The sequence below is a fragment of the Cololabis saira genome, chromosome 17 (assembly GCF_033807715.1).
Source record: "Cololabis saira isolate AMF1-May2022 chromosome 17, fColSai1.1, whole genome shotgun sequence".
In the NCBI taxonomy this organism is placed as follows: domain Eukaryota; kingdom Metazoa; phylum Chordata; class Actinopteri; order Beloniformes; family Belonidae; genus Cololabis; species Cololabis saira.
This window is the reverse complement of record NC_084603.1, coordinates 34,346,515-34,368,818: the sequence shown is the minus strand read 5'-3', so window position 1 is coordinate 34,368,818 and position 22,304 is coordinate 34,346,515. Positions and strand designations below refer to the sequence as shown.

General features: G+C 42.4%; 1 protein-coding gene across 5 annotated transcripts in view; it reads left to right on the top strand.

Annotated features, from left to right (window-relative positions):
• atrnl1a (attractin-like 1a) overlaps positions 1-22,304 on the top strand; it is a 340,130-nt gene that overhangs the window by 255,578 nt on the left and 62,248 nt on the right. For all 5 annotated transcript variants that reach the window (XM_061745230.1, XM_061745229.1, XM_061745228.1 and 2 more), the window contains one exon: positions 13,989-14,084. In XM_061745230.1, the coding sequence (XP_061601214.1) occupies positions 13,989-14,084 (96 nt within the window). The remainder of the gene's footprint in view (positions 1-13,988; positions 14,085-22,304) is intronic.

The following is a 22,304-nucleotide window of genomic DNA, read 5'->3' as shown; positions in this document are numbered from 1 at the left end:
CACAAACGTACACTCATTCACATGCATACATGAGCAGAGCTGTGCACTAACAAACTTATTTTATCAGGAATTAATATATTTCATCCAGCAAACTGACATTTTGTGAATGAAGTCCAGGACCACAGATCAGTAACGAAATCTTTCATTACACAATTAACATATAAAATAAGTAATAAATACCATAACTATCTTATTGCAAACTTTACATACCCACTAACTTATTATGTGGCTATGAATGTATTTAGAAGAAAGTGGCTGAATTCACTTTACACGGACTATAATGTGCAGTAAACTTGCTCGGTGGATGACTGGGAGTTTGGGATAAAGCAGCCAGCTGGCTAGAGGCATTACTTTTTTATAATGTAACACGCATAGCTTACACATTCCCACTTACCACTGTGTACCACCTTTTTTCTTATTGTTTTCTTTCTTTTCGTGTGCCCAGAGTAATATGTTCGCTTAATTTTTTTCAAATTGTGAATCATTATTGCTGCACGTTGATGCTGGCTAGCGAGAGGCCCCATTAGGGAGATTCCTGACTGTCATTGCAGCGTCTATGGGGGTTTCAAGTTGTGTCGCTGATATGGAGGGATATCAGCCGTCTGTCGGGGCCCCCTACTATAGACTAGCCAGTGACAACTTGGAGTGTGCCCCGTGTGGGGCATTTCTGATGGGTTGTTGCAGCGTCTAAAGCTGTTCCATTATTTTGTTGTTGACGTCAGCCGTCACTCGGCTTCCCCTTCAGCTCAGGGCCCAAATCAATTACCTGGGTTGCTTGCCCCATTGCGGCGCCTCTGGCCACAAGTAGTAGCTTTGTTGGTTTCAGCGCAAAATGTTGCGGTTTCACAGAAAAATTGTTCATAATGGATCAAAAATTGTTGAAACAAAAGTTCAAGATGTGGCGTCTTCACTACGCTGCTTCACTCCCACTTACATATGATCTGTGTTGGGAACTGAAAATGCTTGCTTATGGTCAGAATTTACATACACCGTTTGGTTTAGACATTACATGATACATGGTTAGGATTAGAAAAATGATACATGGTTATGGTTTACGATTATTCACAGGCTGCCATTCCTGTGCTGTGCAGATGTTTCATCAGGCTGCCTTTACTAACGGGTTATGACACCGTTATATTTTGGAGATGTGGACAAACGTGTCATTTTTACACTAACAAACATTACAAATATCACACCTTTTATGGCAAAACAAGACAGGCTATGATGCTTAAGGGTAATCTGTGAATAGATAGATCCAAGTTTCCAAAGTGATTTCAGACGGGAAAAGATGTCATCTTTATATACCGCTTATTTCATTCCTGTGATTCGACTTTGCCAGGTAACGTCTGAATGCAGAAAGGAGAGGAGTTACTCACAGAGAGTGACGTTTAGGATCAGTTTACAACATTTTCAAGCTTTCACATTGTTCGTGTTCACATTTCCTTCACGTATCTAAGTAATGTGGTCTATTTGTGTTGTATTTGAACTGGAATATTTCTGTATTCTCTCTTCGTGCCGCCTTTGCACTTGTTTTCTTCCTTTCCCCAGTCAAAGCATTACCAGTAATTGACAGTTAAGCGTGAGTAGGGCTTATTGGTCATACTACAAGAGTGTTTCTGCCTTGTTCAGAGTTACAGCTACAAGCTATTGGATCTATAATCCTTTTTTGTCTCCCTGTGTCTCACAGGCCTTCTCTAATTAGCTCTCCAAATCAATGGGGATTTATTCTCCCGCCATGGCAGGATACATGTCAGAAACATTCTGCTGCCATCAGATTGTCTGAGTCGGGCTGGCTTTAGCTTTACGAGCCTGTTTCCCCAGAAATAAATAACATATTGTTTAAAATGTTATTATGATTCAATTGTTTACAATCATTTAAACCCAAGCAAAGTACTACAAAGGCAACGTGAACGCCTGCAGCTGAGAAAAGGCTTGTTTGCCACAGTGTTGCATCAGCTCTTCTTTTACCAGAACCAACAGGATTCCTGCTGCTCAACACTGCTGGGCCTCCGTCATCATTTTCAATCCTCCCTTCTTTTGAATGGCCTTCAAAACTTTTTAGCGATTAATTGCAATTCATGGATCCAGCAGTTTGTCTGGCATTTAACAGATTATGTAGCACAAACGCAGTGACACTGACACACAACCTGACTGAAGAAGTCCTGCGCTGTCAAGACGGCCAATGATGATTGGATGAACCTCCTACTGAGCTGCAGTATCTAACACGACTTTCCTCTTCTTGGGAATCATAGTCTGTCACAATTATCCAGAGCCAAGAGATGCAAGGCCGCGGGAAGATGATTTGGGTTGGGGGTGCTGAGGAGAGGTTTTCAAATAAAAGACAATGATATATGCCCACAATATTTAAACACCACATAATTTATTTAGGCTAATGTAAACCAGATATTGTAGACAGGTACATTATACCTTAACATAATGGTGGGCTCTGGAAAATTCAGCTTTATGCACATTAATTTTGTAATTTAGCACAACAAACAAGAAGATAAGATAAGATTGTCCTTTATTTCTCCCTCAATGGTGAAATTCACTTTGTGCAGCAGCAGTAGACTCAACACACACATGCAGGGAAAAGGTAAAAAAAGTAAAAGAAAATATATAATTACAAAATATAAACAGTATATACATTGGAATGAAAAATAAAAAGTAGTGCTGTACGGGAAAGAAAGAAAAACAGTGCAAAAAAAGCAGGTAGGATGTTTATGAGGTAGACAGTTATTGCACATGTTATTGTAAAAAAGAATTGTAAAGAAAATTCATAACATTAAAGCGTTTGCTTGGTCTAGAACCTTTTTAGCATACAAATAAGTTTAGTAACTATCAAACCTTTAAAGACATCTATCAACCTCTTTTTCTCTGTTCTCCTTTTTAAAATTGTCACTAAAACGAAAGGCTACGTATTTCAAGTAAAAATGTTGACATACATAAAACTCTTACTTCTCCAGCTAACGGATAATTAATACTAATATATCTTGTCTTACTGTATGTACCATTAACAATATATCTGTGTCTCTCCTTTCTCTGTTCTTCATTCTCTCTTTCTGTTTTCTATTTTCCTGCTCTGTCCAGCTGGTCTCCAGCAGGAGCCCCCCCCCCCCCCCCCCCCCCCTTATGATCCAGGTCCTGGTCCAGGTTTCTTCCCTCCTAAAGGGGAGTTTTTCTTTCCACTGTTTGGGTCATGTTCTGGGTCTCTGGAAGGCGCCTAGAGAAAACTTGTATAGACGCTATATAAATAAAATTGAATTGAACTGACATAAAAGTATAATATGCATCCAGAAAAGAAAAGTACACTAAAGTACAAAAGCACAATATTCATCGCAATTATTTCTCGAGTATCAAATATTGTCCCAGTGACTTTTGTAGGCAGTAATTTTCACAGTTTTTTTTACCTGTACCAACACCTGTGAATGATTTGAAAGGATGGATTCCAGTATCATGGTGGCAGATGGTTGTTAAGAATATGTTAATTTTGGGTCTGTGTTGGTATTTTTGTCCGGAGCTCTGCCAAAATACACATATTTCAAGTGATTGGAGTTACGGTAGCATTTAAACATCCATTTCCATCTGAATTCCCCCTGACAGCACCACGGACTCACTTCTGGTGAGGTTGGCTCAACTGGAATCACACTCCAAAGCTCTTGACCTGCAGCACATGCTGAATGAGATACTGGAGTGTTTGTCCAGCCAGGGGGATGGTGTTTTGAAAGCTTGTATGAAGTAGTGGCTTCTGTCAGATAGGGATATCTGTGCCTGTATTTACTCTGATCCCACTCGCCACATTCAGGCAGAAGACAAATGCTGTCTGGAAACTTGGCAAACATGCAGGAAATGAGATTTGTTATCACCCCTCCTCCGCAGATTAACATGCATACAAATTGGCGAGGCAGGGAAGTGTGTGTATGTGATTTCCAGTCTTACAGTCTCGGCTCACACCTGTTTGCCTCCACGTATTTGTCAATTTTGCCAAGTGGTTTTTATGATGTAAATCTGCGAGTGCACCCAAGTGCGCATCCTTTGTGAAGCAGCTGCATTGTATCAAATAATCATACCAGCAATGTCTCTGCGGACGCCGCGACTGCATAGATTAATTTTTCCTTTCAGTGGCTAATATCATATTTTTATGCTGTATTATGCTGAGAGGCAGAGCTGGAAATCCTGTCTGCAGTCACAGCAACGAGCTTGAAAGCCACATAATGAAGGAATAATTGAATACTTATTAGTTTAAGTCACGGTTGTGTTAATATGTGTGTGTGTTGTCTGTCTGGATTCATTTTGTGGCATCACAAAAGAGCTGTGTTGTAAGGGGAGGGCAGCGTGTTTCATGGATCTTTTGAATCACCCATCGGTCTCTGCGTCATCGCATGAATCAGCTGGCTCTCCAAGTAAACCACTTTGTGCTTCTTGGAGCGTTGGATGATGTGGGAATCTTCTGGCTCACAGTTTGGGTGTCAGGTGGTTATCCCTTAACCAGTTAAATCCCTTGGCAAGGACCTGGAACCCCAAATGGCTCTCATTATGCACCTCGATACGAAAAGATGAACGTCTTTGTGAATATTTTAAATAACTTAAAGAAGGTGATCAGGTGACTACAAATGCAGATGTTTTTTTTAAATGATCTGCAGGAATAGTCAAAAGTCAAATGGCTCTGTGACTACATTTGATGACATTACAACGTCCAAACTGAATCCCGTTCCCATACACCTGTCCGTCAGATGATATCAAAGTTTTCATCATTTCAGCACAATTTACTTTCCCTAGAAAATTTAAATAATAGAAGAAAAGGGACTAAATGAAGAGTGTGAATGAAGTTGGGGTCAACTTTTCTTCCCTTCAGTTTCAGTTAAAATATAAAAATGACAACAACTGGAAGCTACTTTTAAAATAAATGGGGACTAAAACCTCTAAATAGTGTAAAACAACTCCCTCCCCCCTCCTTTGCCTCGACCTGTCTCAGAAACTCTCTCAGGAGACGGCAGTGAGGGATGGTTGATGCTCTGAGGAAGTTTGATTGCTGCACTCGTTACTTCAGGAGACCCTTCCTTCACAGACGCCCACACAGAAGCCTGATGGATGATACCGTAGTATGCTGTGACATCTGGGTTGTCTTCTTTCATCCATGTCAGTAATTGTAGTGACTAAGGCTACTTTTTTCAGATGTTCGCATTCAAATACTCCTTCACAATTGTACCTTCACTGTTTTTAATATCTAGCCCCACAATCCTTGCAATCCTCAGCACACATTAATTTGCATTGTGCTGTAAATGAAGCTTATACCGGGCTCTCAGCTCAATTATTTTGGACTTCTGTGGGTGGGTTTCCTCAAAGGACCAGCGTTTACTCTGATAGTCAGTGCGTTACATGCACATCTAAATCAAGCTATTGGCAACAATCTAGCTATGGATTAAATTGGAGGTTCAGAGAAGTCCAAGTACACAAGCGCAAGAAGGCAATCGATTATTGAGTGAGGTGCGTTCGACTCTGCAATGCTAGGTGGCACCACACCTTCGGGTTGGCGTTCTTCCGGTAAAATTAGTAAACAAGCGCAAAGGAGGACAACAACATGCTAAAATATTCTCGTGATGCAGCAGCTCTGTAGATGTCATACATACTAAGCTCATCCTGTTACAGGTAAGATGCAGCAAAGTCTCCCTCTTCTTCTTCTGTTACCGTGTTGTTGTGATGCCGTGACTGTTATTATTCCCGCTCCTGCAGCTCGTCACTTCTGGAAGCTAGAGTCCCGGGACAGTCAGTAGCTTGGTTAAACGGGTTAGGAGCATTATCTGGTACTAATAGCTACATCTCAAGAGCTTCAGTTCGGTTCCACTACAGCCCGGCTAAGGTGTATATATGGCTTTTAAAAATGTTAAATTGGTCGGATTAAGGCATGTAAGACATGAAGGTTTGACTGTCCTCTTACTTTTAAAGCCATGTCTTCTACAACTAAATGATGGAGTTGATAAGTTCATTTGAGTGATCACAGCTATCGATTGCCGTATTTGCCCCTCGCTCACGTGCACTGAATGTGGCTCTCCATCCACTTTCATTGGGATGTCAAGCGTCGCTCAACTGAATTGGGGGTTCTGAGCATCTGGGTGTGTACCAGGATAGCAGCGCTGTTGGAAGTGAGGGACGGACGGAGGCGTTTAATATTGCGAAGATGGAAGTAGGGTGACAAGTAACATTATTAATGTGGGTTTGAAATGACAACGAGCTGTCGAAAACAACACCCAGGCTCTTAACTTGAGGGGAGGGGGAAACAGAGGAGTTGTCAATGGAGATGGTGAAACTGAGGGTGGTATTGAGAGTAGATTTTGAACCAACGAGGAGGTTTTATCACTGTCGAGTTTGAGAAAATTGCAGGAGAGCCAGGATTGTATTTCCTGTAAACAGACACAGAACGAGTGGGGCAGGAAGGTGGAGGTGGGTTTAGAGGAGAGGTACAGCTGGGTTCATAAATGTTATTGTTGTGGAGATGAGCAGGAAGCTGGGATGCCACTTCTTTTTCCAGGATTTTCAAAAGAAAAGGTAGGTTAGAAATCGGACAATGATTGAAGTGATTGAAGTTGTTGGGATTAGAACCAGGTTTCTCGAGGATAGGTGTTACAGATTTGAAAGATGATGGAACAGAGCCAGATATGGGAGGAGTGAATGATGGCAGTTATCAGGGGCAACAGAGAAGGAAGGCATGCAGTGACTAAAAAGGTCGGCAGTGGGTCGAACTGGCTGGTGGATGTTTTTGATTTCAGGATGAGGTCCGAAATTCCAATGGGAGAGGGGTGTTGGAAGCTTGTGAATGATTGAAAGACGGGGGCATGAGAAGCCAGAAGAGACAGATTGCAGGATGAGCGAGGGGTCAGTTGCTGGTGGATCTTACTTACTTTTGGATTGAAAAATTACATTAGGGAGTTACAGTGATCAGGGGAGTAGAAATGAGGGGGAAAAGAGTCCGGGGGGGGGGGGGGGGGGGGGTAGTGTTCAGCACTTAGAATAGGGCCCTGGTGTTCCCATCACCAGCACTGATCAGACCCGAGTAATATTGGGATTTGACTGAGGAGAGGGTGTTTTTGTAGTAGATGATGTGGGAGTGGTACATTTCCTTGTGAACACAGAGTCCAGTTTTCTTGTAGAGCCGTTCAAGTTGACGACCTTTGGTTTCAATTTGTCGCAGAAAAGGTGAAAACCAGGGAGCAGAATGGGTGAATGATACAGTCCGAGTTTTTACAGGGGCAAGTGAGTTTGAGTGTGGAGATGGTCGTTGTAGAGGGTAACCAGTTGATCAGGAGGAGAAGACTGAATGAAACTGGGGAGGCTGTCAATACCTGACAGCCTCAACCAATGAAATTGCGGTTCAAAGCATGCAGTGTACTTTTGTACCAATGGGAAAGAAATTAGGTTGTTCTGTGCTATGATGAAGGCTCATCAAAGCAGCTACCATTGAGCCTTGCAGCACCAACGGTGTGTTTAGGGTCCAGAAAACCATCATCAGATCTGGACCTGGAGAAAAGTCTGTCTGATCCGTAGCGAGTGCATTAAGTGCAGGCAGTGATGTCACATTTGTAGGTATTGGGAAGTTTTCCATGGTAGCCACACATCTACACAACTCCAGTGGAAGCTGAATCCAAAGGCACTGTTTCCAGATCGCGATCCAACCCACATCTGCTGTTATGATCTCTAGTCTACCCACCAAGTGCACGTATCCCGGCCAACAAAAAGACATCCAGATGGTTGTGGAGTGAAAATTGTTTTTTTGTTTGTTGTTTTGGATGCAGAAATGGCAGAAGTCAAACCTGGCGCTTCATTAGAAGTTCCTCTACAGTTTGTTGTGATAGCTAAATAAATCTACGAATTTCATGATGCAGATGCGACATGTCAGAGTGACTTCACAGCTGAATTTGATTGGAAACTGCTGCTTCTCCTCTCTCGAGCCACTGAGGCATCTTTACCTCAGTTACTGGCTCATAGTAACAGTGTTGTTAGCTTTTACTGATTTTCTTAAAGCTCTGACCTGCCAATTACAATTTCTGTTCTCAGAAATAAGATTTTCTGTGGACAGGAACATTGTCAAACAGCGAAACTCTGCAGGCTGCATGTTCCACCAGCTCTATCTTTACTCTGCAGTGTGATGCTCTTTTATGTATTAATTTGGCATTAGGTTTATGTTTCCAATTCCTATATTTGGTGTTACCATCATCTTCACACCAGCTGTGTATACTGCCTTAAATGTAGGCGTTAGTTGACAGGTTCCTTACCGTAAAGGAACATGACCTTTAGATCCTGGGACTTTTTAGGACATTCCACATTATTTCAGACTTTTGTAAATCTATTAATGTCACCACTTGAACACTTGTCTCTTATCCAAACTCACTTGTGGGACGAAATGCCCTAAAAGGGACAGAAATACATTCAGATGAGATGCTGTATTTTATTTAACACATGACCAACTGGAATTGTAATTTGTTGAGCCTCACAGTTGAGTAGACCTGCAGAATCACTTAACACTTGACCAGATTTAAAATCAAAGCTTGGCTGACCTGTAAAATGTGCTGTCACAGTTCATCTCCACATTTGCATGTACGTTTGAGGAACCTGCTGAAACCATTTCAGGAGGAGCTAGCCGTCTTCACGACATCTGGAGACACGACAGAGACGTGTGCCCGGACAGGGCCACCGGGGACGGTCGCTTTGGAGACTCTGCAGGGATACAATCGGTTCTTCGTCGCCACAGTTGTTGCGAAATCATGACGACATCGTAGCTGGTGCTCATCCGAGCGTTTCTGTCTTTTGCTTTAACCTTTCTTTTGAAGCATACATAGCAGCTAATAAAACCGGGTCTGTAAGAGTTATTACACCGTGTCCAGGAAGCGTGGTTTCTCTTGTTCCTCTGATTAAAACATCCATCAGACTTAACCAGTAGCCCTCTGTGGAATTGATTAAACCATCTAGTCAGGTTACAGATGAACGGAGGAACATAGATGTTGATTTTTACATCTACAGCGGAAATGGAGCTAGCAATGTCAGATGAAAGATGTGTTCTTTAGTGGCTTTTTATTAGCACATTCATTTTTTCCCCCTGCTTTAATCATGACTTCTTTGTTATTTTATGCTTGTGGATCTCTGAATCTTCCTCACCCTGTTTTGTGTTATATCTGCTCTTAAGCTGATGCTGTTTCGCTTTTTTTCATTGCATGTTTAATGAAGTCATCTTTGGCTTAACAGAGCATGCAAAACTAACCGACTCTAGTAAGCCATGTACACGGTTTAAGTACTTGGCTACCTGAGGATCACAGCCATAGACAGGCTGTTGACGGCGTTCCACAACCGTGGAGATTGATCTGCTTCTGCTGCCTCCACTCGTGTGGTTTCAGGCTTTCCGGCAGATTGTGTGCGCAGAGATTTGCACCCACTCGTCTAAATGGGCTTCAGCACTGGTAATGCCTGTAAACGGCAAGATCTTCCAAAGCTGCTGCATGGGTCCAAAATCAGGGTACTTGAAATGCCAGTCAAGTCTTTCCACAGGAGGGAAAATTAAAAATTAAAAAACACTGAGAAAGAGCTTAATCAACAGACATTTGGAGATATGTGAAAAATCACCCCAAAGTGTATTTTGTGCTGAAAGCAGTTTGTTACTGAAGGCCTCTGGCTTTAATAGTCCCACAGACGTACCCACTGACAAATAGACGTTTTATTTACTGCAGTTGTGCTTTTAAAGAGCTAAACTGGTGTTTAATTGCAGCTGGAAGAGCAGAGAGCCATTGTTGTGTTTTGAAACTTGTCATTTGCATAGGAGTACTTCCAAAAATCAGCAAATGGCACATTACACAGATATTTCCAATCCATCTAACAGGCCTGGCATTTTAAGCTTGCAGGTGCTACTTTCGATGAGCGGCGCTCTGTGAAACATAATTCGCCATGTGATTGGCTTCATTGTTGCTGCTCTCTCATTTTTCTCCAGGCTGTTTACGCGTTTGTCTGTCCAGCTGACACGGCTGGCAGGATGGAAGGACAGATAAATGGATGTTTAGATGTCATGCTTCCCCTCGAGGCTAAATAAACACGAGCATATTGGAGTGAAAGCTTGAAAAGACTTACTGTGATTCAGTTTGAGTTTCAGGTGCCAGGCTTAAATCCTCACTAGAAACAGATGCATAAACACACAACATCATCTCAGTAACACACACAAACACACACACACACACCACCCCCTCTTTGTCATCCAGTTGATGGTGTCTACCACGGCGCTGCTTGTTTACAGCACAGCAGAGTTAATTAGGCGTTTTATGGCTGATTTACAGCCCGACAGGCAGACCACGAAGATGATCGCTGTCTTGTCCTTGTTGCCCACTTGAGGACTTGTCAAAAGGGGCATTTAACACCAAACACATGCACGAGAACACACACAAGTGGGCTGCTGGCCCCAAATGAACGTGTGCATTCATCTGCACATGCACAAACACGTGGAGTCAGTATTTGCATCCAACATGCTGCATGTAGATTTACATATTGGTGGGACTTGAAGACTTGAAACCGTAGCAGATATTACTCCTAGTTTGTAGCAGTTACCAGTTCATAACACAAACATACACAGGTGACTCAGCTCACCTTGACCAGCTCGTCTTATCGCACTGACAGGAAAACATAGCTTTAGGGAGGAAAGTGCTGCGAGAACAGATCACACAGAATCTCACACACGGATGCAGACAAATGCTCTGTAAACACTTGTACTGTTGGAGAACCTCTAAAATGAAGCACTTTTGTGGTTTTTAATGTTCCGGACAACAGAAAGCACTGACCTGTCCCTCTTTTCTTTGACCACTATCTATCTCTGACAGAAATCTGTGAGTTTCAGATTCTGAAACAGGGAATTTCTAGCTCTAAATATGACCCTATTTTTCATATTAAGGGTTGCCTGTTTGTACTGATGCAATATACTGTAATATCTATAATTATGTTGTTATTCATGCGAAGTTGTATGAAAAATAACGTTTACCATCGAAGAATCAATTTACTTGCGTGTTTGACCTCCAATGTATCGCAGCAGTAGAAAAGTGGAGGTGTTGCTGAATGTCACTACACACCGCACAAGTGTCATGTAAGAGTGTTTATCCTTTAAAAACTGCCTAAAGCAAGAACAAATACCTTGTTTGAATTTGACGGATCACAAAAAACATTTCCAACCACTTAGTTAAATTCAAATGATATGTATGTAACACAGGGTTTCAAAATTGGCAGGAAATGAGGGGTAATTCTGCTCTGAGATGCCGTAGGCATTTCTGCTGAGTAGCTGCTTGTAGCGTCCACATCAGCCCAAAAGAGCTGTCAAACAGAACTTAACAGGGTAGATTTGAAAATACAAATGCACATCCTGTGGCTGCATGTCTTTGACATAGTCTAACCTGTAGACTAGCTCACCATCAATAATAAACTAAGCCTTTTACAGTCATTGGTAGAGGCGCACTGCTGATGACACTGCTGATGGGAGTTTTAAGCCCCGTCTGTTTGGCCTCGTTCGTTTCTAGCAGCAGTTGGTCATTAATGTTAACTCACTCATAAAAAGGTTTTAAAACAGCCTTTTATGAAACTGTATAAACTCTTCTAGCTGTTCGTCTGTGTCTAAGAGAGACGCCAAAGATCACAGGAGCTATGGAAAACCTGGACTACACGGATGTTGTGAGGCTGTTGAAATGTGATTTTTACCTTATTTCCTATAAATAAGACCAACAGCTTGCCATAACGGTTTACCAGGCGGTCGAAAGTCCTCGCTTTCAACGTCAACAGCGTCAGCTGCCTTTCACGTTAAGTGGGGAGTTGTCAAGCCTTGTTGAACTGAATTGTGGGTTCATTATGTTGTGTAGGAAGCATCAGCCAGTCAGAAACAACCAGTATCAAATGTTGCTGCTGCACTTCACACTAAAAACATCATCCAAAGCAAAGATGGTTTCAAAGATAAACAGATAATGGGTGAATGTGACAAAAAGTGCTTGAGATTGCGTTGCTTCGCTTTCAAATTGCCCTGTGGCATGTGCCCGTGAACCTCTCTAAGGAGGTGTCCAGGAGGCCTCCTGGCCAGATGCCTGAGCCAGTTACACGATTAATTCAAAATAGCAGACTTCCTGTTCGGTTTCGGCCATGGCGCCAAAAGACTTTTCTTCAAGTTGCGACATGATACAGGTGTGTACCGATTTTTGTGCATGTACGTCAAACCGTATTGTTGGGCTTGAGGCACAAAGTTTTCTAGGGGGCGCTGTTGAGCCGTTAGGCCACGCCCATTAATGCAAACCATTAAATATCAAATTTTTCAACAGGCCTGGCTCACGTGCAAAAAATTTTGACTTTTGGGGCACGTTTCGGGGGGGAAAAAGGCCCTCATTTCGTCGGAAGAAAAACGAGAAAAAAACAACAATTCCTACGGATACAATAGGGCCTTCTTATTATCAGTGCTCGGGCCCTAATAACATTTTATTTTCCACCTTGACCTTATGTGTCTGTTCTTTTTTGGGGGAAAAGCCCAAACAGAAATTGTGCCATACATGATGCACTTCCAAAAAGTTGCTTGTTGCTCCACCTGAGGCCCACACCTACTCTCCTCCCATAAATCCGAGCTGACATCAGCAGGAGGCTAACAGCGATGCTAGCGAGCACAAGCTGTCAGCGCAGCCGCGTTAGCAGAGCAGTGAAAGCCAACACGAGCAGACATCCCATCAGCAAGCACAGTAACGTGTGAGCAGAGCAGGTTGCCGCCGCCGGACCGCGCCTGACTGCGCCCCAGTGCGCCCGTGTAGCTACAGGTGTAGTATTCATTCATGCTTAAAGAGCCTGACACCGGCAGAAGAGCAGCCGGCGGCGCGCTAGCTCCACACCTGACAGCCAGTTCATGTCAGCGCGCAGCCTTTTGTCAGGAACAGGAGAGGACAAGAGTACGAGCGGTGCTCGGGTTTGGGCAGAGCTAACAGCATGTGGAAGCAGCTGACATTTGAGTGGGGTTTTCTCTTTCTCTTTGAAACATTCACCTGCTTTTAGTTGTTTTTGTGCTTCTCCCCCTTTGTTTTTGTTTGCTCTTTTCACTGTTGGTTCTGCCTCTCTCTTTTATTACGTTGCCATTTACACGTTTACCTCTTTTTCTGCTTCAACAAAACACTTTGAGGCAAGGATTGATGAAACATTTTGATTCTGATTTAAGCAAACTGAGGTTTTCCCAGTGATGGATTTGTGACAGAAACATGTGAATTTCCAACCAAAAAAACAGCAAAACCAAGCGGTAGCGGGTGGCTCACCCCCAAGCTACAACCCCATTAACAGGTCCGTGGAGAAGTGGAGGAAGCCAGGAAATGGGGCTGATGATGGTGATGATGATGATGATGTTGTTGTTGTTTTCCGTGACTTGTGTCCTCACAGGAATTCACGTCCAAATCCATCATCTGCTGTTAGTTTTAGACTGAGATTGTTTTGTGTGTGTGTTTCTGGGTCTGGACTGATGAAGGCCTCGCCGTCAGATTCACCTCAGATTTCCTCATTAATGAAGTGGGCCCGCCCTTCCCCTCCACTATGATCCCTCTCTCCCAGCTGCTATTCCCTCTCCTCTTTACTTCCCTCCTGTGCGTCTATCAGCCGTTCTACTTTGATGTTTGCCCTCCATTTTATTCTCATCTCCTATTTCTTCAACCTCCCCCTGTTCTCCTTTTGTACACTTCCTTTTACCGTCTCAGCCTGATGCCGTCCGTTTACTGTGGCGTCCTTTTTTCTTTTTTTTTTCTTTTAATTGCACATCTTTTTTTTTCATCTCAAAGAGCAGAGGTGTGCTATTTGATTGTTGCTTGAAAGTTCAGCTGGACTGGTGAGATGCACCTGAGTACGGTGGTGGTGGGAGCCGATCAGGCGAAAGGTTCTACGTGAATAAACGTGCTTTTCAGTTAAAACTGGCAGATGAGATGTTGAACTAAAACTCTTTCCTCTTTCTCCGTTCCGTCCCGCAGCAGCTCATGAGAGAACGGCAGCAGATGGCCAGTCGTCCCTTCGCTTCGGTTGCCGTGGCGCTGGATGTGGGCGGCGACCATGAGGAGCTGCTTCAGGTCAGAAGAAAAACACAAAAAAGTGATCACAATGGAGGCAAACACACTGAACTGAAGTCAGTTTTACCTGGAGACACACACACACACATATGCACCCTTCATTTTTCACTTGCAGCTTGTTCATCTGTGAGAACTTGCTTTCATTGACGTATAACATGCTGATGTAGCATTTAGATAACTCTGAAGGCCAGGACATGTGTAGAGATGTAAATGTAGTTTATTTATATAGCCCTTTACAGCCACCTCTAGGTGAATAAAACATACAGAAATACAACATACAATCATAAGACAGAGCAAAAAATAAATAGAATAAAAGAAAAAGAGTAAAAAGTGTCACCAGACTACCGGGTATTCTAAATAAATAGGTTTTAAGTCTTGATTTAAAAAGGCCCAGGTCAGAGATAGTGTGTAAGTTGCAGGGTAATTGAAAAGGCTCGGTCACCCCAGCGGTTGAACTTTGACCTGGGAACTTCCAACAACAGTTGGTTTGAGGATCTCAGCCCTGCCAGGCTCACGCACCGTTAAAAGCTCCGATAAATTGGGCGGGGCAAGGCCGTTGAGCACTCTAAAAACAAACATTAATAGTTTAAAATCAATTCCAAAATGGACAGGAAGCCAATGGAGTGAATGGATCATCGGAGTAATGTGCTCACGTCTTTTAGTGTTAGTTAAAAGACGGGCAGCTGCATTCTGCACTAGTTGAAGGCTAATAGAGGACTTGGAGACGCCAACATATAGAGCATTAATATAGTCTAATCTGGAGCTGATTAGAGCTTTCTCCAGGTCGTGACGATTTAAAAAAGATTTCACTTTGGCTAGGAGGCGTAACTGATAAAAACTTGTCCTAACGACATTATCAACCTGTCTAATCTCAGGTTAATCCCAACTGCCTGTTGTTTTCAGAACATTTGGAGATTTGAGTATAGTCGGATGTAAACCGAGCAAGTAAGCTGGTTTTTGTTTGTTTCGGGTCAGAGTCACCTGTTACTCTGTGGCATTTGAGTCAGCCTTTGCAACAAAAGGATGACACAAATCGCATTTATGAATCTCTGCCAAGCAGGTGCAGACAATTTTCATCCCTTCCAAACATCCATATTGCTCTCCAAAGGCAAAGAGCCGAAGGGAGAGAGTGCAGCTGGCTTGGGTAAGTCTCCTCTGAGGACTCCTCACCTTCATCTTCCCGCTCTGAAGGGTCCTCCGGCGGCAGCGCGGCTGCTGGAGTGCCGGGCCTGAGGGGGCCGGCCGGCCCGACCGCTCCCATCATCCTTTTGTAGGGAGAGATTATGGCGCATGTAGCATGACAGAAGTGCTCTCAGGTACCAGCTCTGCCTGCGGAGGATAAACGAGCAGGTGATGGAGTGATGGTTTACAAAGAGCGAGTGGGTCCTCATCGGTGTAGTCGGAGAGGCTTATAGCTGGGTGGATGTTAGAGACGATGTGTGCCGAGTGCTTGCATCTTTGTGTTGCTGTGTTTGTTTAGCTTAGTTTAATGTGCAGTTCCACTGCAAAAACTCAAAATCTTACCAGGAATATTTGTCTTATTTCTAGCTAAAATGTCTAATTTTTAGTCAAAAAATCTCATTACACTTAAAACAAGTCATTACCAGAAAAATTTTCACCTGTTTCAAGTAAATTTTCACTTGAAATAAGTGGAAAAATCTGCCAGTGGGACAAGATTTATCTTTTCATTACAAGCAAAAAAATCTTGTTCCACTGGCAGATTTTTCTCCTTATTTTAAGTGAAAATCTACTTGAAACAGGTGAAAATGTTGTTTTTTCCAGTTATGAGTCTTGTTTTAAGTGCAATTAGATTTTCTTTGACTAAAAATTAGACATTTTAACTAGAAATAAGACAAATATTCTTGTTTAGATTTTGAGTTTTTGCAGTATAGTCTCTGTTACCGAGTGGGATCAAACACCGGCTGTTTGTCGGTGATAAAACCTTTAAAATGACAGACTGGACAGGAGGCAGACTTGTAGATGAAAAAATAAAGTTTTATTGTGTTCCTGGCCTGGACAACATGACATGAAAACAACAACAACAAACATCCACGTAACTTAACCCGAGAGGCGCTAGATTCAACCTCTCGTTACTGAACCATTTACTCGTTATATATCCTGCTGGCCCCACCCCTGGCCAAGTTATCAGCCAATCAGAGGGCTCCAGCAGTCCAACCCAGATGCTCCCCATCATTTAATCAGCTCTTCAGCCGGAAAATCAAGGCAGCTTCCCAATCACTGCATCTGCGATGATAAACACTCATCTCTTAGGCTCCCTTGTCCCAGCAGAGCATACAGAGAATCCAAATGTCAACACCCAACACAGCATACATACCATAAATATACCCCGTCAATCCAAACACAAGGAATGTACATGGCTGAACTCCGACAGAGGCAATGGATGGTAACTCTGTCATATGGAGCCAAATCAAGGCCAAAAATTTTGCTAATTTGAAAATAAAATTTGAACCCAAAAATTTAAGTTTTGATTATTTTTTTACAGTTTAAATTTTTTTTTTCAGTATCAGATCTTTTTTTCAGTTTCAGATCTTTTTATTTCAGTTTCAAATCTTTTTTTTCAGTTTCACATCTTTTTTTTTCAGTTTCACATCTTTTTTTTTTCAGTTTAACATCTTTTTTTTTCAGTTTCAAATTTTTTTTTCAGTTTCAGACTTTTGGCCCCGATCTGGCGTAGGGGGCGTGGCATCAACTGAGAGGGGCGTGGCATCATGAGTGACAGCATAAGAGAGAAGGTGGGGGACGTTCCTCAGTCATGTTGCCTTCAGGAAACGTAGGTTGCAGAAGTTATCAGTAGAAGTATGATTCAACACTGTATATACACCATATTCACGTGATTGGCAGTGGAAAAAACTGATAATAGTAACACATTTCTGTTTAAAAAGCTGTTTTAGACCGTACTTGGCACCAATCGCAGTATAAAAGTAATTGCAGCTGGGGCCCGCAGCTTGTCCTGGCGGAGTGGACGCCATCCCAAACGATACTGCGATGCGTTCACAGTAGTATGTGGAAGTGGGAAATGTCAAAATTTAAAGTGTGGCTGTTGAACTGTATAGTCTGGCATAGTTTATTGCTTTTTTACAAAACCTTTGGCCTTGATTTGGCTCCGTACTGTCACCGTCTCCAAGACTGAGACGTTCCTGTCGGGAACAGAGGGCCACGGTTGTGCTCGCTGCCCGTGTTAATCCATGAGTTTGAGCTTGTGTAAACTACTCCTTATTGCCTTCATGAACTCCTTCTGTGTCAAATGAATGAATATTTTCACTGTGTGCTTGCCAGATCTTTACTGACAGATTAGCTCATTATGCAACATGTGTGGAACAGCAAATTGGATCAACTCTTTTTGAGTGTCCCAGCTTTGATGCAGCTCACTTAAGCTAATTAATAATCCCGATGGCGGCAATGTATCATGAGAAGTGAACTCTTACCCCCGAATCATCTCTGCCACCCCCCTGAAGCCTCCGCGGAGCCCAGTGACAGACGCTGTAAGAGATTTAAGGCTTGCGAGAGGACCAGCAGTTGGAGCGGCAGCCGAGAGAACAATAAGACTCGTTGATCAAACCGCTGCAAGTGAACACGTCTGTTACACTTCAGGTTTTACAATACACCGCTCGCATGTTTACACATTTGCTAAACTAACCGGTAGAGTGTAAACACCTCCCACTTGTGAACTTAACTTCACCATCTGCTCCGTATAAAACTAAAAGTAATCACTCATCTGACAAAGCTGGAGCTGAATTCATCACTAAAGTCGACTCAGATGGTCCATCACGCTAAAACTTAATGGGACGAGAACCTAATCAGTTTCCAGGGTGTTTTTCTCATGTCGGATTTGGCTTCACAGGGACAACATTGTGTTTACTACGTAACTGAGCTAGTAAAGTACACAGAGTACACGTGTTTAACAAAGCGAGTGAATGAATGGTTCATGGTGAGTGAAATAATTAGCTATAGATATGAAATGGTTTCATTTTCTTCACTGGTCCCTTATGGGTCTTCATGCCTTAACAGGGAATCAGCTCCAGCCTGTGAGGAGATGAGATGTTTTCACATCTACAAGGCTGCGTTAGGTGTCCCATGCTGTTATCTGAGTACTAAACCAGAACCTGCTGTAACCTCAGTCTTAATGGTTTAATTACCTGTATTGATGGTGACTCGTGGCACGCAATGGAAGTAAATCAGAGTCAGTACTAGTCAAAGTCGATGTGTCTGGCCAGGCATCCTAAACATCTGGGTGAAGAAAGTTCTCTGTGGGCCAGAATTAGACGCAGGTCTTGGTGATATATGTTTTTATTCAAGTGGTGGAGGCCTTCAAAAAGTTCTTGAATCAAAAAAGAGCTGAAATGTTCAGACCTTGATGCAGTATAATTGATCTTTGAACACAGAAAAATAAATCCAAGTCAGCCTCAAAGGAGACCGAGTTCTGTAGGATCCCACACCTTCCTTCACACGGCCTTATTTTTCAAAAATAAACCCTTTTATTGGACCAGAACGGTCCAAAGATGGCGGTGCCATGCCCAGCTTCTCTTATTCGCTCTGTCAGCACTCCGCTTACTAAATTCCTTTCACCTGATCAAATGCTGTCATGTCGAACCCAGCGGCGACATTGGAACGTCCATCTAGGAAGTAGGGAAGATAACTGGCCTCTAAGGGCCGGCTCCAGGAGAGTCTCTCCTCTGACCTTCACTTTGCAGCAGAAATGAACACATTTACAGTCTGGTTCAGATGTTTTGGTCTCCATAGCCAGATTTCATAACTTTTTTTTTGTTTTTTAGTACCACATCAGGTAAAATTATATAAAGCATCCCAAACAGACACTCATTGGCAACCTATGAGTAATACATTAAAACTCTGTTAACTTTAAGCAGCACTGGCCAGTACGCGACTCCCACCAGTGAATCTGTCCCCCCCCCACTAAAGACTTAGATCTATTTATTAATGAAATATTTTTCAGACTGAGCAAAATCACACTGATGAGATGGAATTAATTTAGCTAATTAGACCATAATGACTTCTTTAGGATGTAACATCTCAGTGTTTCCTTAGAGATTCTTTGTCTAAATACCCACGAGGCAAGCACTTAACTTATATGTTGAATATCAAATTTAAGCCTTAAATTATCTATAAAGTATAAGCAGATAGCATTATAGAATACATTTGCAAAGCCATGAAAAGGCCGGGTCTAATTTTAGCCCTTGTCCGATCCCTCTAACTACATCCATCCATCTTCTATACCGGCTCATTCCTATTTAGAGTCTCAGGAATCTGCTGGACTCCATCCCAACTTTAAAAAAGTGAAAGGCAGGGGTTCTCCCTGGACGGGTCACCAGTGGGGCCACCGGTAAACCACCACACACTCCCATACTCGCTCATGGGTCATTTCCAACCACTAATTAATCTGACATAAATGTTTTTGGACTATGGGAGGGAGCTTGAGGAAAAAACCCACACAAGCACACAGAGACCCGGGAGTCAAACAGGGACCGTCCTGCTGCCAGGCGACAGTGCTAAAGCCACTGTGCTGCCCTCTCTAACGCTGTATATCAGTAGTTTACAAATAACTACAAAATGATGCCATCAGACTGGAATTTGGTGTTGCGTAATCAACTCAGTGTGCTGTTGTTTCTGGATGTCGTTCAGCTGTCGTGTCCATAAATGAGCTTCAACCAGCAAAGAGAAAGAATGTGTTCACTTGTATTTGAGAGTAATTAATCACTGTGCAATAATAATAATGATAACCACAATCATATGCTGTAACAATGCACCTTTCTATAACCATATCTACCTCATACTGCTGCACCTTTCACTTTTTTCCATATGTTAATAAGAGCCATTTGTCTATTACTGTTTGCTACTATTTAAATCTGGGTACAGTGAGCGAAACAACCAGAGTCGAATTCCCTGTCTGGCATGTTCTAACTTGGCCAATAAAGCTGATTCTGTTTCTGATTCAGAGTACAAATACATTTAAAACCGGATATTTACGTTCAGATTTTGGTACAAAATTACAAGTTGGTGCAAAAGCAGCTATTTATGTAACATCATGAATCTGTGACGGCTGATAATGTACGTCATCTTCCTGGGAAATCTTTCAGCCACTTTCCTCGATTATTCAGTTACAGAGAATTAAGGGAGGATTTTTAAGTGTTTTTAAATGGAGACAGGAATTTTGAGGGTTTAGATTTTTTTCTTTGGTCAGGGTATGGTGGCATTTTAAACACCCATCGCCTGCTAACCGTGCTGCCGGCTCATGAACAGTTCACATGCACGTATCTCCTCCGTGTCTGACGTTCCATCTCCTCGCCGCTGAAGGTTATACAGACAATAGTACGAGAAGCTATCTGCCCGCTCATTTAATTAGTTTTAGCTCCGATTGGACCAGGTTGGCATCGCTTCACGTGTCTGTGGAAACCTCTGATCCACCTCTCCTTATCTCCGCCTTAGCCTATATTTGTTTCATTCTTGAAGGTGAGAGACAATGGGGCAGAACGCTGTCTTCACACTGGGGTTAATTACACAACATCTGGTTCATAGTCAAGCATGCAGTTTAGCATAATGGTGTAATTAGTGAGAGGGAACATTTCATCCTGCTTATGCAGAGCAGGAGAATATAGTTAAACAAATAATCATTGTCGGCCCATTTTCCACCAGGGCTTGGACAGCAGACGGCGAGTGCGGCCCCCGTTTCTATACATGGACAGTCAGTGGGTGTTTATAGGGAGATGTGTGAATGAAATGATGATCAGTTGGACAGTAAAGTGATGGTGGAAACATGCATGAACTATAGCTGAATTGTGCTTTTAAAATACAATTTGCATACTTATTCAAATAAATCTTTACCTTTAATTTCCCGTTTAGCGTTAAATCCGTCAGAGAAAAGACGGCCTCACGCCTTTTGGAGGATGTTTATTCAGATGTTTAATTTTGTAGGAAAAAAAACTTAAATGGCAAAAATCACAGTTAGGAAACAATTTATCTTTTTTCTTGAGAGTTAAATTTGTAAAATATTCCTAAAGAATAAAGAAATGATATCTTCTAAGGACGCTTGATTGATTTGAGACTGAAATTATATTCCTCAACTGGGTTCAAACCTTCCTGAATTGGATGAGCTCTACAAGATCAATCCTCATCACAGACCCTTTTTTTTCCTTTTTTTTTTGTACTTCCTATAACTTTTTAGACCCAGATGGTGTGCTGGTCCAACCACTGAACTTATTCCTGTACTGTCGTACAGTTTTTTGTCTCAAAGATAAACAACAGTATCTTCTCGTACAGTCAAATACATCGCTTCAGTCCCCTGCTTCTGTGTTCAAAATCCATCTTTTATTAGCTTTTTCTATGCGACAAAATGTTTTTTTTGCATATATTTCCATCAACTTTTGTCTCATAAATCCACGAAGGTTCTAGGTGTTGTTAAACTTCTCAGAACGCATCAATGGTAAATTTAAAATGCTTACTGGGTGATTTTCTCTCAAATACATTATTACATAAATTTTTTTTAAATCTGAAGATGTTTAATTATAGCTGCTCTTGGAGCAAAAGCCTTATATTAACTGAATCCAGACGGCTCACCTGGTAAAAATGGAATTGAATTGAAGCTGAAATGTAAGTCACAGCTGGAAAGACTTTGGTCTTTTCTCCTAAAGATCTACAGTGTAATCTTAAAAATAAACGTGGTACTCTGGCCTTGTTAGACTGGTTCAGACAGAAAGGTGTCTGGGATACAAGGACAGCAGCTGCTTGTGTCACAGATGTATTGGTCGGTCCAACTCCATCCAAAGTATTGTATAATCTGCTCAGTTTCCGGGGGATGTTCACGCTAACATTTCAAAAACTCCACCTCAGTTCTGCAACATCTGACTTTGATTGTGTTCTTTCTCCTGCAATAATTGCATAACATTTGGTGCTGAAACACATTAGGGTAGACAAAGCCTGTGGTTTTTTATGCTGGCCCATCGCAGAGCCACATATATAGACGAACAAGCCGCGTTTCCCAAAGTGACCAATAATCGTAGGTCCTTTTGGTCCTCGGTTGGTGCCTATTACTGTACTTAACTTGGTGTGGTATTGCTGTGGTTCAGCACATCGTGCCTGGCTGCCTATTGGAGAGGAGTGAAGACAGCAAGCGGGCCACTGGAGTACATGTGTCCACATCTTCCACAGCCATGGAGAAACAACCATGCCATGGCGTTGTCTTATTAT